General features: G+C 55.0%; 2 protein-coding genes across 3 annotated transcripts; one reads left to right on the top strand and one right to left on the bottom strand.

The window, feature by feature from the left end:
- TRIR (telomerase RNA component interacting RNase) lies at positions 1 to 3,119 on the bottom strand. 2 transcript variants are annotated; one of them, XM_019746174.2, is made up of 3 exons: positions 2,697 to 3,112; positions 738 to 815; positions 1 to 432 (listed from the first exon to the last, which is right to left on the bottom strand). In XM_019746174.2, the coding sequence occupies exons 1-3, from the start codon at positions 3,033 to 3,035 to the stop codon at positions 325 to 327; spliced, it is 525 nt and encodes a 174-aa protein (XP_019601733.1). In that variant the 5' UTR covers positions 3,036 to 3,112; the 3' UTR covers positions 1 to 324. The 2 variants fall into 2 exon arrangements, with proteins under 2 accessions (XP_019601733.1, XP_074194146.1); XM_074338045.1 differs by lacking the exon at positions 1 to 432 and having other exon boundaries at positions 739 to 815; positions 2,720 to 3,119.
- Positions 3,120 to 4,505: 1,386 nt separating this feature from the next.
- Positions 4,506 to 10,631, top strand: GET3 (guided entry of tail-anchored proteins factor 3, ATPase). Its single transcript, XM_019746236.2, has 7 exons — positions 4,506 to 4,691; positions 5,489 to 5,636; positions 8,361 to 8,509; positions 8,590 to 8,740; positions 9,513 to 9,620; positions 9,710 to 9,907; positions 10,295 to 10,631. Exons 1-7 carry the CDS (start codon positions 4,531 to 4,533, stop codon positions 10,424 to 10,426), a joined length of 1,047 nt encoding a protein of 348 aa, XP_019601795.1. The 5' UTR covers positions 4,506 to 4,530; the 3' UTR covers positions 10,427 to 10,631.
- Positions 10,632 to 13,432: the final 2,801 nt, after the last annotated feature.

Here is a 13,432-nt window from a genome sequence, read left to right on the forward strand (position 1 = left end):
TCCGGCACTAAATCAAGTTCTTTACTTTCCAGAAGTGATGGCTAAGGAGAGGAAAGGGGAGGGTGAGATGAGAAAGACAGAGAGAGCGAGGAAATGGGAGGGGAAGAGGGGACAGTAAACCACTGTTCTATGAAGTCTCAGGAGGCAAGTGCTCAAGGTAAAAAAGAGTCCTGGAGGATCGCCGGCAGCTGCGGGAAGCATCTCAGTTTCCTTCTGTGTGTAAGTCCTTGGGGGGAAGGTTGCCGCCGCTGCCACCGCTGCCGCCGCATTAAATAGTTATGTACATCGCAGAGTCCCAGGCCGTGGGCAGGTGGGGGGAGGGAGTCATTTCACCAGGGGCCGAGTTTTATCATCGTCGCCGCACTGGTGGGCTTTGTACTTTTTCACCTCTGCCATGTACTTTGCCCATGCATCACCTTTACTTGTTAATACCTGTGGGGTGGGGGGGGGGGGGGCACAGGAGGTTGGGAAGGGGATGCCAGGGAGGCCAGGAACTGGGATCAGGACTGTCCTGAGACAGCTGACCCACCCCCAGTGTCATCCCAGAGGTCGTAGGTTTGAGGTAAAGATATTCAGAGTCAAGTTATCTGGAGTCCTTGTTGAAAGCCCTCCTCCCCCACCCAGTACCCACATCCAAGGCCCGGAGGCTAGACAGGGAGGGACAGGGCTCATTAGCCAGGTGCTGAGGCTGGAAAAGAAAGGCCACTTGGGCAGCCCCCCACACACAACCTGCTCACCTCATCCTCCGTCTTCTGCTTCTTGGCTACTATTCCCGTCTTGAGGGCTAGTTTGTTCCCGCCTCTGCGCTTGCCCACCTGGGTGAAGGGACAGAAGACTGCAACGGTTACAGGAGCCGGGCCCGCCCTTGGCGGCGCTGAGGCCCACTACACCTTCCTAGCCCGGCCCGGTGGCCCGTCCCGACGCCGCGCCCAGCTCCGCCAGCCGGCCGACCTGCGCAGCAATCAGAGAGGAGCACACGCGACTCAGCGCCTGTCCTGGGCCCATGATGCCCAGGCAATCCTGGGCACCCGGGCTGCTTTCCCACGGAGTGAGAAGAACCCCCACATCCGTGGGGATGGACTCTGTCCTCACTCTCCATGCTAAAACCTCACCCTCCCCTGGCAGTGACCATGCAGGCAGCAACACCTCCCTTTACTGAGCACTTACTGTATGCTAAGCCCTGTGCCAAGTGCTTTGAATGTATCATCATCTCCTTTCACATTCACAGTTACCCTAAGATGAAGGTTATAACCATCCTCATTTTATAGATGAGGAAACATCTTCGAGAAGGTGAGGCCCCTACCCTTGGTCATCCTGGCAGCAAACAATAGAGCTGGTTCAGGGTCAGGTGGGTCCAAGCCACAGAGCAGCATCCGTAACAACTAAGCAACGATGTATCCCCTGCACCTAACCTGGCCTGGCCTGGCTTCTATAGGGTGCTCCAACAACAATGAATAAAGGCAGTGACAACTACTGCTACTCCCACTCAAGGAGAGGTACTTGGCCTCTACACATTTCTTACACCATCCCAACCCAGGTACTGACATTTCCCTTTCCTCAAACAGAAGTCTCAGTCTGGACTTGCATCCTGGGCCTCCATCTTCTCCCATTGACTGAGGGCTGCAACAGCCTTCACAGGCATCATCTCCTCCCCTCAACCTGGCATTAAGTGACCTGCCCTGCTGGGACTAGTCTCACACCCATTTTTGGTGGATGATGAAACTTGACCCCCACTCCATTATTCTCGAGTCAACACTTTTTTCTTCACACCACAGGGACTTGATCTCAATACCAGAGACAAAGCAAGCTCAGAGTGGACCATCAATAAAGGTGCCATTTGTTTCGAGCTCCTCAAACTTGCACTAATGACATTTTGAGATGGATCCTTCTTTGCTGGGGAATGGGGTGGGGGACAGCGAGGGCTGTCCTGTGCATTGTAGAATGTGGAGCAACATCCCTGGTCTCTACTCAGATGACAATAACACCCCACTCCCCCAGTTCTGACAACCAAAACTGTCTCCAAACTTTGCTAAATGGGGGGATCCTCCCCAAATGAGAACCACTGGTTTAGCCCTTCCTATAAGACAGGCGTCATGCTATCTAACCACTTTTCCAGGATGGCCTCACTGAACCCTCATCATTTCAGAAGATGGGACAATGTCCATTTTTCCAAACAGAAAATATGAAGATAGGCCCAGATGCTCAGGAAAGCAGAGGTCTTGTCTGTCATGTTCAACAGGGCATATCCAGCACCTAAGCACAATGCCCAGCACAAGGTAAGGTGCTCAATAAACGGACACTAGCCGAAGGAGACTCAGGAAGTCAAGCAAATTTCCTAAGTCACACAGTAAGCGGTCTGAGTCTCTATTACACACATCTTAGACTCCAGATTTGAATCTGCTTCCCTTCCGAATACTGAGAAATGGTCCCAGTACCTGAAGTTCAAGTACCACTAAACAGGAATCCTGGTTTCCCCAGCCTCGGCTCCCGGTTCTCGAAGGCAAGCTCCGGGGATCTCCACCTCCACCCCCAAACCTCGCGCATCGGAAATCCAGGTTCCGCATCCTCAACGGGTGACCCGGATGGCCCCTTCATCGGGGTCGGAGGGTGGACCTGAATCCCGATCCCTTTTCTCGGGCCGATTCCCCCTGCCACGGCAGGCCCTGGCGCCCGCCCCCACCCCCGCGGCTCCTTACGAAGCTGAGCGTGGGGCCCGGGCCGCCCTTCCTCTTCGGATCCCCGGGACCCGCGGAGGCGGCGGTGGCCTGCTGGTCGGGTCGCGGCGGGCCCGGGGGCGGCTCCTCCTGCCGCTGCCGCTGCTCCTCCTCCATCTTCCGTTTGAACAGCTCGAGGAAGCTGCCGTCGTTGGCGAACAAGTTCACGCCGCCCGACACCGGGCTCGACATTTCTTCATCCCCGCTCTCGGGCGATGTCCCGGGCCCCGACTCAGCCCATCGGCTCCCGCCGCCGCCGCCCGCCGCGGGGCCCGGTGCCTCCCGGCCCGGAGGCTCCGCCCGTCTCCCTCGGGCAGCCATTTTGTCGCCAAGTGCCGCGCAAAGGACTCCGGGAAGGCCGCTTCGGCCCCGCGCTTGCCGCCGGACTTGCAGATCCCGAGCAATGCATGCTGGGAAGAACACTCTGACCCGCAAGCGCCGCGGTGGGGGTGGGGCCTGAGGGGCGGGACGAATGAGGGGTAAAACCTGACTGGCGGACCGGAGGGCCTCGCCCAGCGGACCTTCATAGCCCTCTAGACTCCCGCAGGCGTTATGCGTGCAGGGTCTGCCCCGGAGTTCGACCGTCCTCTGGGGCTGTAGCCCCCACGGGACTGGAGGTGCATTAGCTTTACGGGGCTAGAACCTCCTTCTAGCACCAGGGATAATCTCAGTAAGGAGAGGGATCTCCTCTAAGGATGTGTACTCAACTGACACCTTGGAATCTTGGTCCCTAACTAGGTCTATAGAGGGTATCTAGCCTGGACCCCCGGACTAGAAATGGAGGTGTCTGGGTTAGATACCTGTCTCTGGGATGAAGCTCTCGTTTGGAAATGCGGACACCTAGCTAGCTCCGTGGAGCTGGGGTCCCCATCTGAGAATCAGGGTATTATTTTATGAGCTAGGGTACTCAGAAGAAGCTTCTCAGGAGAAGGGGTATTTCCAAGCCGGGGTAACCCAGTTTATAGTTAAGAGTGTCCGCCAACCGCCTGAGAGACCCATCTTGTATTCCTGCCCAGTGCAGAGGTTCAAACAGGGAATTCGCTGGAGTCTCCCCTTCCACAAGGAGAAAAATACTAAGAAGTTTTCGGGAATAGGGTCCTTTCGAAGACAAGACGCGCGGTTGCAGGTCTGGTCCCTGTCCTGGTCTGCCCAGCATAGGGGTTCAGGGCGCACTGCACAAGGATCTGCAAATTTCGTCCAACCGGAGTCGTTCTCCCTCTAGCCCACTCACAGCCCCGAGACCGGTCTTCAGCCAACTAATCAATTCATCTATGATTGGTTAGTGTCAGGAGCCAGATGGATCACAGCCAATTGGATAAGAGGCGAAGGGCCTGAGAGGATGTTGTGATTCAGCTTGGAGAATAGAGGGGAAAAGATCGACAAGAAGTTGAGCCTATGGAGTCAGGCCAGGGCGGACCTGGGGTCTAACTTCAGGGCATGGACCGGTGTTTGGCTGGTTGCTAAGGAGAGATTGGCGGCTACCAGGACCTGAGAGTGATTGGTGAAAGTAATAAAAGATATAGCCAATGAAAAGAGTGCTGCGAGACTTAGGGTCCAATCAGTGAAGGGGAGTATTCTGGAACGTACCAATATGTTAATTAGGCAGGGGGAGTCTTTGAAAAAACATAGACGAGAGATCGACAAGGTGAACCCTGGAAGAGGAGAACTTTGGAAATATAGCTTCTGTTAGCTCCCAAAAGTAATGTCATGGGGAAATTAACTCGGGTTGCTAGCCCTAATGGGGATATAACATGGAATTTCCCCTGTTGGTACTTTGCGTGGTGCGCTCCGCTCGATCACGTGAGCCGGTTCCAAGATGGCGGCAGGGGTAGCCGGTTGGGGGGTTGAGGCAGAGGAGTTCGAGGATGCCCCTGATGTGGAGCCGCTGGAGCCCACGCTTAGCAACATCATCGAGCAGCGCAGCCTTAAGTGGATCTTCGTCGGGGGCAAGGGTGGTGTTGGCAAGACCACCTGCAGGTAAAGAGGCTGTAGCGTGGGCCGGAAAGATGGGTGGGATGTACCACTGGGCGAAGGGGAGGCCAGGGATCGCTCTTCGACCCCGAGCTGAGCACTGGGGTTGGGCCGGGGTCTTCCGGGTTGTACTCTCCAGAAGTTACCTGGAGCAAATGGAAGAAACCTCCTGAATGCGGGCCTGGCACCCTCTGGTAAATCATCCCCGTTGTGGTTCAAGGGCGGAACCACACTGAAGCCAACGCTCGGGGGCCAGGAGAGCACTTAAATGTCCCAGTCAGCTGTGGACCAGAGTGAGCTCAAAGTATAGGGAGGGACACACGGGGGCAAACTATCCTAGTCTGAGTGAACCTTGCCAGTCTATGCCCACGTGGAGATGGAAGGCAAGGGTACATAATCGGATTATCCCAGTCAACTGGGAGGAGAGGGTGGGATTCCTGGGGCAAATTATCCTGGACAATTGGTTTGAACCATCCTGAGTTTAGCAGGAAGTGCAGGGGACCCCTTAGCTTAGAATTGAGGAGGTACAAGGGACTCCTTAACTATGCTGGCTGGACCGTGCCTCTCTGTGCCAGCAAAGAAGAAGCAGGCATCGAGCCATACTGAACCCCACCACGCTAGCCAGCTGGAGGGGTCAGTAGGTGAGGTCTGAGAGGGTACCTCTGCAAAGATTGAGACTTAATTCCACAATTAGCCATATTCTCGAGGCCCGGCCAGCTTCTGAGCCCCACATCTTTCCATGCAGACCTAGGGAGCAGAGCCTAACCCCTCACCCCTTGCCTTTTGACCTTTCCCTTGCCCAGCTGCAGCCTAGCAGTCCAGCTATCCAAGGGGCGGGAAAGCGTTCTGATCATCTCCACCGACCCAGCCCACAACATCTCGGATGCATTTGACCAGAAGTTCTCCAAGGTGCCCACCAAGGTCAAAGGCTATGACAACCTCTTCGCCATGGTGAGTGGAACAGGGCTCAGCTCCCCACTCAAGCAAAGGCCCGTTCAGGCCTTTCCTGTGAACACCTACCATCAGCTACAATGTCCTGCCCATTCTACATCCTCTGTCTAGTTTCATTCCTTCTTCCACATACCCAGAGGGGAACAAGTGAGGAATGTTTGTGGAGTGGAAAGGAAGCCACAGTGACGAGAGCTTAGCAGTGAGCAACGGGAGGGAGACGTCAGAGAGGTGTAGGACCTTATAGGCCACTGGGAGCAGTTTCGCTTTGATTCCAAGTGTAATGGGAAGCTGTTCATTTTAAGCAGGGCACTGTCATGGCCAAATTAATTTTTCAAGAAGTTCCCTATGGCTGCCATGTGGGGTTTGGATTGTAAGTTGAGGATGGAAGCAAGGAGCCTAGGGCAGTGACTAGGCAAGAGATGATGGCAGCTGGAACTCGTGTGTGGGGCAGAATGTTGGGGGAGACATGGTTAAGTTTGGGATGTATTTTGGGAGTACAGCAATGTGACTGCTTGGTTGTAATGGGTGAAGGAAAGAAATGGATTAAGTACGTCTCTCAATTGGTTCCTGAGCATCTGGGATGGGGGAGACTAGGAAAGAAGCAGGTTTAGAAGGGACAAATCAGGAATTCTGTTTTGACCATGGTGAATCCAAGGTTCCCACTGGACATCAAGTGGACACATCAGGATAGTGACCTTTGACATTGATTTGGAAGTCATTGTCCCAAAGGTGGTATTTAAAGCTGTGAGTGGAGGAGAATGTGAGAGAACAGAGAGGCCCAGAAACAACCTGAGGGCACATCATCATTTAGGGTCCAGCAATGAAGGAACCACCACTGAAGTGAGAGAAAAGCCAGAGGGTGTGGGCTCCTAAGCTCCAGAGGACAAAGGACTTGGGCAGGAAGAGGTTGTCATCTCCAGTAGGCGCATCAGTTTTAGAGAGACCACCCTAGAAGTGGGGGCAAAAGCCTGCCTGTAGTGGGTGAGCTGAGGAGGTGGAGACAGTGATTGGGGCCAGCCATGATAGGGGCTAAGAAATGGGGCCATCACTGGAGCAGTATGGGAGAAGAGTTATGGAAGGCCTTTTTTTTGTTTTTTAACTTTTGAAATTTATTTTAAGTTCGTTTTTCCAGGACCCGTCAGCTCCAAGTCAATTAGTTGTTTCAATCTAGTTGTGGAGGGCACAGCTCACAGTGCCCCATGTGGGAATTGAACCAGCAACCTTGTTGTTAAGAGCACCGCGCTCTAACCAACTGAGCTAACTGGCTGCCCCCTGGAAGGCTTTTTTGAGAAAAGAGATGCTAGAGCATGATTTTTTTGCTGACGCAAATGCTCCAACAGGGAGGGATAGGTAATGTTGCAGGAGGGAGCCAGGATGCTGGCAGAGGATGGTCCTCAGGTGGGCATGAGCTCCATCCAGCACACAGACCCAGGACTTGGACTACGCCAGGGCCAGGGACTCAAAGGCAAGGCCAGGGGTATGGAGTATTTCCGGGGGGTGGGAGGGGCGGCGATGAGGGTGTTGGCAGCCAGGGGCTTTTCTTTCTCACTGAGGCACAGGTGAGGCACAGATCTCAGCAGGGAGCAAGAAGCGAATGGGGCAGAAGGGCTTTGAGGAAGGTTAAGATGTGACATCAACACTCCCAAGGCTGGATTGTCTGGCTGTCGAATGCCTGTTGGAGATTTGTGATCAGGAATACGGAGCAAGGTGGAAGTCATTCGTCAGGCGTGTTCCCCTGCTGCTCACCTCAGTGCAGCCGTACCAGAGAGCCAGGATGGGGATTTTTGCAAAACACAGAGGGAAAGAGGAGTGTTTGCTGAGACAGCCTGTGGAACCCGGGCTGGATAAGGGTGCCGGCCAAGAGGGACATCAACAGTGAACTAGGGGGCAGGGGTGAGTGGATGAGGTGGCCCGAAGAGGTTTAAATAACTGAGGTAGGGGGTGAGGAGGCCCGGGTCAGAGGGGTACGTTAGCTTACAGGTGACCAGTGACTAGGAGTAACCCATCCAGGGTGTGACTGTGAGGGTGATGGGTGAGGTGATGGGTGGGCAAGCTCTATGCAGGGAAATGACCTCTTAGGCCATTTCCCTGAGTTGGGGGCTTCACGGGGGGACCCATGAAGTCACCAAGAAGAGGTGACACAGGCAGAGGATAGAGAAGGAGGCATCAAGTCCAAGACTGACCCGGGAGCCCAGGAATGCTCATACCTTTGTGAATTCCACATCCATGTTGAGGACCTACTGTGTGCCAGACAGTTCCTGGTATCCTCGTATGGCTGACATTCTGGTTGGGGAGACATGAGACATGTGATAAGTAAATCATGTGAAGAGAGGCTAGATGTTAAGGAGAAAAGAAGGTGGGACGGGAGGCTGCTGCTATGCTGTTAGATGGGATGGCGAGGGAAGACTCACATTAGAGGAATGATCTGAAAGCAGTCAGGGCTCTGGGTGGGGGACTCGCCAATGAAAGCCCTACAGAGGCTTTGGCTTCCCTCTGGGGACACTGATCCACCTGTTTGTGAAATAGCTTGATCCTTTGTGCAATCCCGGAGACCTTTAGTGTCTGAGGGAGGGCCATGGCACCTTGGGGGTCTCCCCAGCTGGGACCTGACGCAGGACTGAGGTTTGGGCCCTCCGTGCTGTCCCCTGGCCTGGAGCCCGCCAGGATGAGAAGGCATCTGCAGAAGCAGCAGCAGCCTGAGTCTCAAAATCTCGGCTCCTCCAGGAGATTGACCCCAGCCTGGGCGTGGCAGAGCTGCCTGATGAGTTCTTCGAGGAGGACAACATGCTAAGCATGGGCAAGAAGATGATGCAGGAAGCCATGAGCGCCTTCCCAGGCATCGATGAGGCCATGAGCTATGCAGAGGTCATGAGGTCAGGAACAGTGGGCTGGTGCTGCCTGGGGCTGGGGTGGAAGAGAGGGGAAAACGGGCCTGACCCTCATCTCCCTGCAGGCTGGTGAAGGGCATGAACTTCTCGGTCGTGGTGTTTGACACGGCGCCCACGGGCCACACGCTGAGGCTGCTCAACTTCCCCACCATCGTGGAGCGGGGCCTAGGCCGCCTCATGCAGATCAAGAACCAGATCAGCCCCTTCATCTCACAGGCAGGCAGGGCCCCAGGGCATCCAGGCATCCCCTAAGTGGGAGCCAGTCCCCAGGTTCCCAGATGTGCAATGACAAAGGCCTTTCCCACACACAACCCCTCTGTGTCCACTCTTCCCAATGGGTGGGATGAATCTTCACTCTGGGGGAACTGTCCCCTACTCCGCAGGACTTGATGTCCCCACTCCCGCCCACTGAGTGCCCAGAGAGAACTTGAAAGCACATATTCCAGACCCAGGCAGCCTGGGTTCAAATGCTCTGCACTCGGGTAGGACAGTTATGTGACCTCAGGCAAGTCCCTTCATCTCTCACAGCCTCACCTTCCGTGACTGTCACATGGAGAGCATGCGAGTGCCCCCATGGGTTATTAGCATGACAGTGTGACGACCTTAGTGACAAACACACTTCTACACACACATCCCACACCCCTGGTGATGTGTGTGGTCCTCTCCGGGGGCCTGTAGTCACATTTGTGGAGCGCTTATTGTGTACCAGGCACTGTTCTGACCACGACGTGTCAGCTCAACTAGCACCCGCTCTTAGAGGTGAGGTCTCCACATGGGGAAACTGAGACTCCGGGAGGTCAAGCCACCTGGCCACAGCCCCCTGGAAGAGGCAGAGCTGGGATTTGACCCCTGTGGGCTGCTCGAGGGCCCATGCCTTTAACCACTGGGAGGTGTCCGGAGCCATCCCCCCGGGTGTTTAGCAAGCCCCCAAACCAGGAGGTGTAGGGGCCCAGGGAAGTCACGAGCTCTCGCATTTCCTCCCCACCAGATGTGTAACATGCTGGGCCTTGGGGACATGAACGCAGACCAGCTGGCCTCCAAGCTGGAGGAGACGCTGCCCGTCATCCGCTCCGTCAGCGAGCAGTTCAAGGACCCTGTGAGTCACGGTACAGGTGGGCAATGAGAAGCTCGGGTTGGGGACCGGGCCAGCACCTGGCCCTCACTGTTTTTTCTCGCACCCTGCAGGAGCAGACAACTTTCATCTGCGTGTGCATCGCCGAGTTCCTGTCCCTGTACGAGACAGAGCGGCTCATCCAGGAGTTGGCCAAGTGCAAGATCGACACACACAACATCATCGTCAACCAGCTTGTCTTCCCAGACCCTGAGAAGCCCTGCAAGATGTGTGAGGCCCGCCACAAGATCCAGGCCAAGTACCTGGACCAGGTGCGCATGCCCAGCCACCTATCCAGCCCTCACACCTCTGATCCTGGAAGTGGGAGCCTGGCCCAGCCTAGCCACAGCACTGCCAGCCATTTACCCTATGCTCTGACCCTTTGCTGCATCCCACCCCAACCTCCCGCCCTTAGCCCTACTTCAGACCCTTCCCCCTAATTCTGGCCCTCAAGGACTGGCTGGCCTGGTCCCGGTTATCTCTGACCCTGGGGAGCGGGAGGTCTGGCTCAGGGATCTCAGACCTGACTGGCACCACCCCTACCAGTGACCTGTGAAGCCTCTGACCCTGGAAGGCCCCCATCCTGACCCCTTCCATCTACCCACATTCTGTCCCTGCCCTGCGGCTCCCTGACCGCTGCCCTCTGCTCCCGGCCGCAGATGGAGGACCTGTACGAAGACTTCCACATTGTGAAGCTGCCTCTGCTACCCCACGAGGTGCGGGGGACAGACAAGGTCAACACCTTCTCCGCTCTCCTCCTGGAGCCCTACAAGCCACCCAGCACCCAGTAGCACCGCTGCCAGTTCCAGCTGCTACCATTTCATATCCATCCTCCACTGTACCGGGGCAGAGTTTGCACAAAGTACCCCCATAATACAGGGGGAGCCACGTGGGAGGCGGGGAGGGGATTTTTTCCCCCTGGTGGGGTTGGGGAGGCTGTAGCTGCCCCCTATCTCTCCCTGCCTCTCAATCCTCAATAAAATGATCTTAAACCACTGTGGGTATTGATACAGGGAGTTTGGGAGTCAGCGCCTCCATATACAATTGCACAGGTTGTGCACTGCGCAAAGATGACACATCTAGAGAGGTGCAGTTAAAACAACAAACCTGTGTTTATTATGGCAATTTTGGAAAGTGGTGGCTTCAGTAAGGGGGTGTTTTCTCTCACTCTGTAAGTAGGGGTGTCCCTGCTGGAGTGGAAGAGCATCTGCCAACTTCCTTTGAGACTCAGAGCGTGGGAACCAGGAGACCCCTTGGAGAGCCCGAGGCTGGTGGGGAGCAGATTAGGCCTGGCAGCTGACCCAACACTACCTGCTGTTTGGTTTGGAAATTAGGAGGCACCCTGGGCAGAGGCTGGGCCAGCCAGACAGGGGATTAACAGTCTCCACCCCCCAATTCCCGCCCCTGTGGGATGGCATCAGCTCCTCCCAATACAGGGCTTCAACTGGGAACAGGATGGCAGAGGAATCCCTGAAGTCCTGTCCTGGCTCCAGAACGGTCTCACTGAGTGGCCTCATGGTTCCTGTAGTTTGAGCTTCATTCCAAAAATGGAGACAGTATGGCCATTCACAGAACCATGGTACAAATTCACCTGAACTTGGAAAGGTCAGCACAGCAGCCCAGAAGGCACCTAGTGGGCCCCCTTATCCCCTTCACTCCTCCCTCTGCCACTGCCTGGACAGCCACCTTCATTTCCACCTGAGAGACCCAGAACTGGGATGACCTTGGGCGTTTGCAGATTCCAAGCCAGCGCTGGTTTGGGGGAGGTGGGGGTGGGGTAGACAAGAGGTACTTGAGGACACGCATGAGTCAGGAAATGGTGTTCAAACTGCACACCCAGGGGCTGGGCGTGTCAGGGTGTGTGTGCGTGTAAGGGGAACCCAGCCACAAGCCCAAACGTGTCCCCTGACTCAATTCATTGAGTTTGTGCATGCGAGTGTGGGCATGTCAGGGTGGCACTTGTAAACAAACACGGTGGTGCAGCCAGTGGCAAAGACCCCAGGCTCCCAGCCAAACTTCCTGGGTTCAAGTCCCAGCTGTGCCATGAAAGGGCTGTGTCATCTGAGCCTGTTTCCCTACCTGGATAGCAAGAATGACGAACACCAACTTCATAAGCCTGTTTGTAAGGACTCAGTGACGTGAGATAAGTAACGCCTTTACAACACTCCTTGGCATGTACCCGCCAAGGAGTGTTTGTTATTATTCACTGTTACAATTATTAAGCATGTGAACTAGCCCGGGCAACCTGCCCCTACCCCATCGGGGGTCCAGCAGTCAGAAGTGCCTGTGGGGACACGATGAGCTGGGGGAGGGATAATGAGAGGAAGAAAGTGGTGGCTGCAGTGTGTATAAAGGTATGTCCTGGGGAGTGGGGACCTCTGGTAGGAACAGAGCCCCATCACCTTGAAGCCTGTCCCCTCCCAGGGCCCGCAGCTAGCAGTGCCACCCCTTGCCCACTTTTATGGGCTGGACAGCAGCTGGGCAGCGAAGGTGCAGGTTCAAGAGTGACCAGCCCTGGCCGGTTCCTAATTACCCCAGGCGGGGCGGACATCTGCCAGACTGGGAACAAAGTGTCCTGGCCGCAGGGCTTTGGGGTGGGGCCACATAAAGTCATCCGAACTAAACGCATGGGTTGGACTCTGAGAGGCCCAGGGCCTGGATCCCTGAGCCTCCATCTCTCACACACCGGGCTGTGAATTTGAGAGCTGGGATAGGGAGGCTGTTTGTGCCAGGCTGACAGTGCCCCCTTTATAGGCGTGTCTGCGAAGGGTGAACAACTGTATTTATGCCAAACGTGGGAACAAGTTTTTGTGTCCCCAAGCTTGTGTGTTCATGACACAGAGGGTCTGAGAGCTAAGGTGTGTGTATGGGGGGTATGCCTGCACACTGCAGTAAACGGGCATTGGGGAGAGGTGTCTTACTTATTGATGTGCAAATGCAGGTGAGTTTCATGAAGGATGATGGGTGACCCTGTCTGGATGTGCCTCTCAGGTCTGTGAGATTGTTGGGGAGGGATCGCTGTTGTATGAGTGTGTCTTTGCAACACTGGTGGATCTAAGGGACCCCAGGAGCATGTGCAGCTGTGTAGAGGGCAAGCGTTCCCACATCTTGTGTGACCACAGGTGTGTCTTTCTGCAAGGAAGATCCTGAATGTGTGTTACCACCCTCTGTGTGATGGTGTGTGAAGGCTTTCTGGGCTCTGAATGGGGTCTGCATTTGGCTGATTGTGTGACCTTGTCTTTGTTTCATGGTGTGATCAGGAGGGAATGCAGGACCCCTGGGTCCCTGCCCATGTGCTCCTGGGTGGCTGTTTTGTGGCTGAGACCTATGAGCCTGCTGAATTAGGGTCCATCTGCCTTATACCTGAATGTTGGAGAAGGTAGAGAGAGGTGTGTCTTGTGTGACTTTGTGACAGTGCAAACTGCCCTCTGGGTCACCGTGGTTTTGGGTCAGTGTTGAGGGAAGCTGAATTCATGCCTGGGTCTATGTACCGCATTTCCCCAAAAATAAGACCGGTTCTTACATTAATTTTCACTCCAAAAAAGACGCGTTAGGGCTTATGTTCAGGGGATGTCATCCCGAAAAATCATGCTAGGACTTATTTTCCAGTTAGGTCTTATTTTCAGGAAAACACAGTACTTCTTTGTGACAGTGTATGATTATAGGTGACTGTGGAGTGATCCAGCCTCACTGAGCTCTCTGTGTGTGTGTGTGTGAGAGAGAGAGAGAGAGAGAGAGAGAGAGAGAGAGAGAGAGAGAGAGAGACTGAGAAGGACACAGTTGCTGTCCTCTCCCCC

The sequence above is a fragment of the Rhinolophus sinicus genome, linkage group LG07 (assembly GCF_036562045.2).
Source record: "Rhinolophus sinicus isolate RSC01 linkage group LG07, ASM3656204v1, whole genome shotgun sequence".
In the NCBI taxonomy this organism is placed as follows: domain Eukaryota; kingdom Metazoa; phylum Chordata; class Mammalia; order Chiroptera; family Rhinolophidae; genus Rhinolophus; species Rhinolophus sinicus.

Coding starts and splice junctions, on each gene's coding strand:
- TRIR (XM_019746174.2), bottom strand. CDS start 3,035: ATGGCTGCCCGAGGGAGACGGGCGGAGCCTCCGGGCCGGGAGGCACCG. Junction 816..2,696: donor CGGGCCCCACGCTCAGCTTC/GTAAGGAGCCGC, acceptor CCCTTCACCCAG/GTGGGCAAGCGCAGAGGCGG. Junction 433..737: donor AGCAGAAGACGGAGGATGAG/GTGAGCAGGTTG, acceptor CCCACCCCACAG/GTATTAACAAGTAAAGGTGA.
- GET3 (XM_019746236.2), top strand. CDS start 4,531: ATGGCGGCAGGGGTAGCCGGTTGGGGGGTTGAGGCAGAGGAGTTCGAG. Junction 4,692..5,488: donor GTTGGCAAGACCACCTGCAG/GTAAAGAGGCTG, acceptor TCCCTTGCCCAG/CTGCAGCCTAGCAGTCCAGC. Junction 5,637..8,360: donor ATGACAACCTCTTCGCCATG/GTGAGTGGAACA, acceptor CGGCTCCTCCAG/GAGATTGACCCCAGCCTGGG.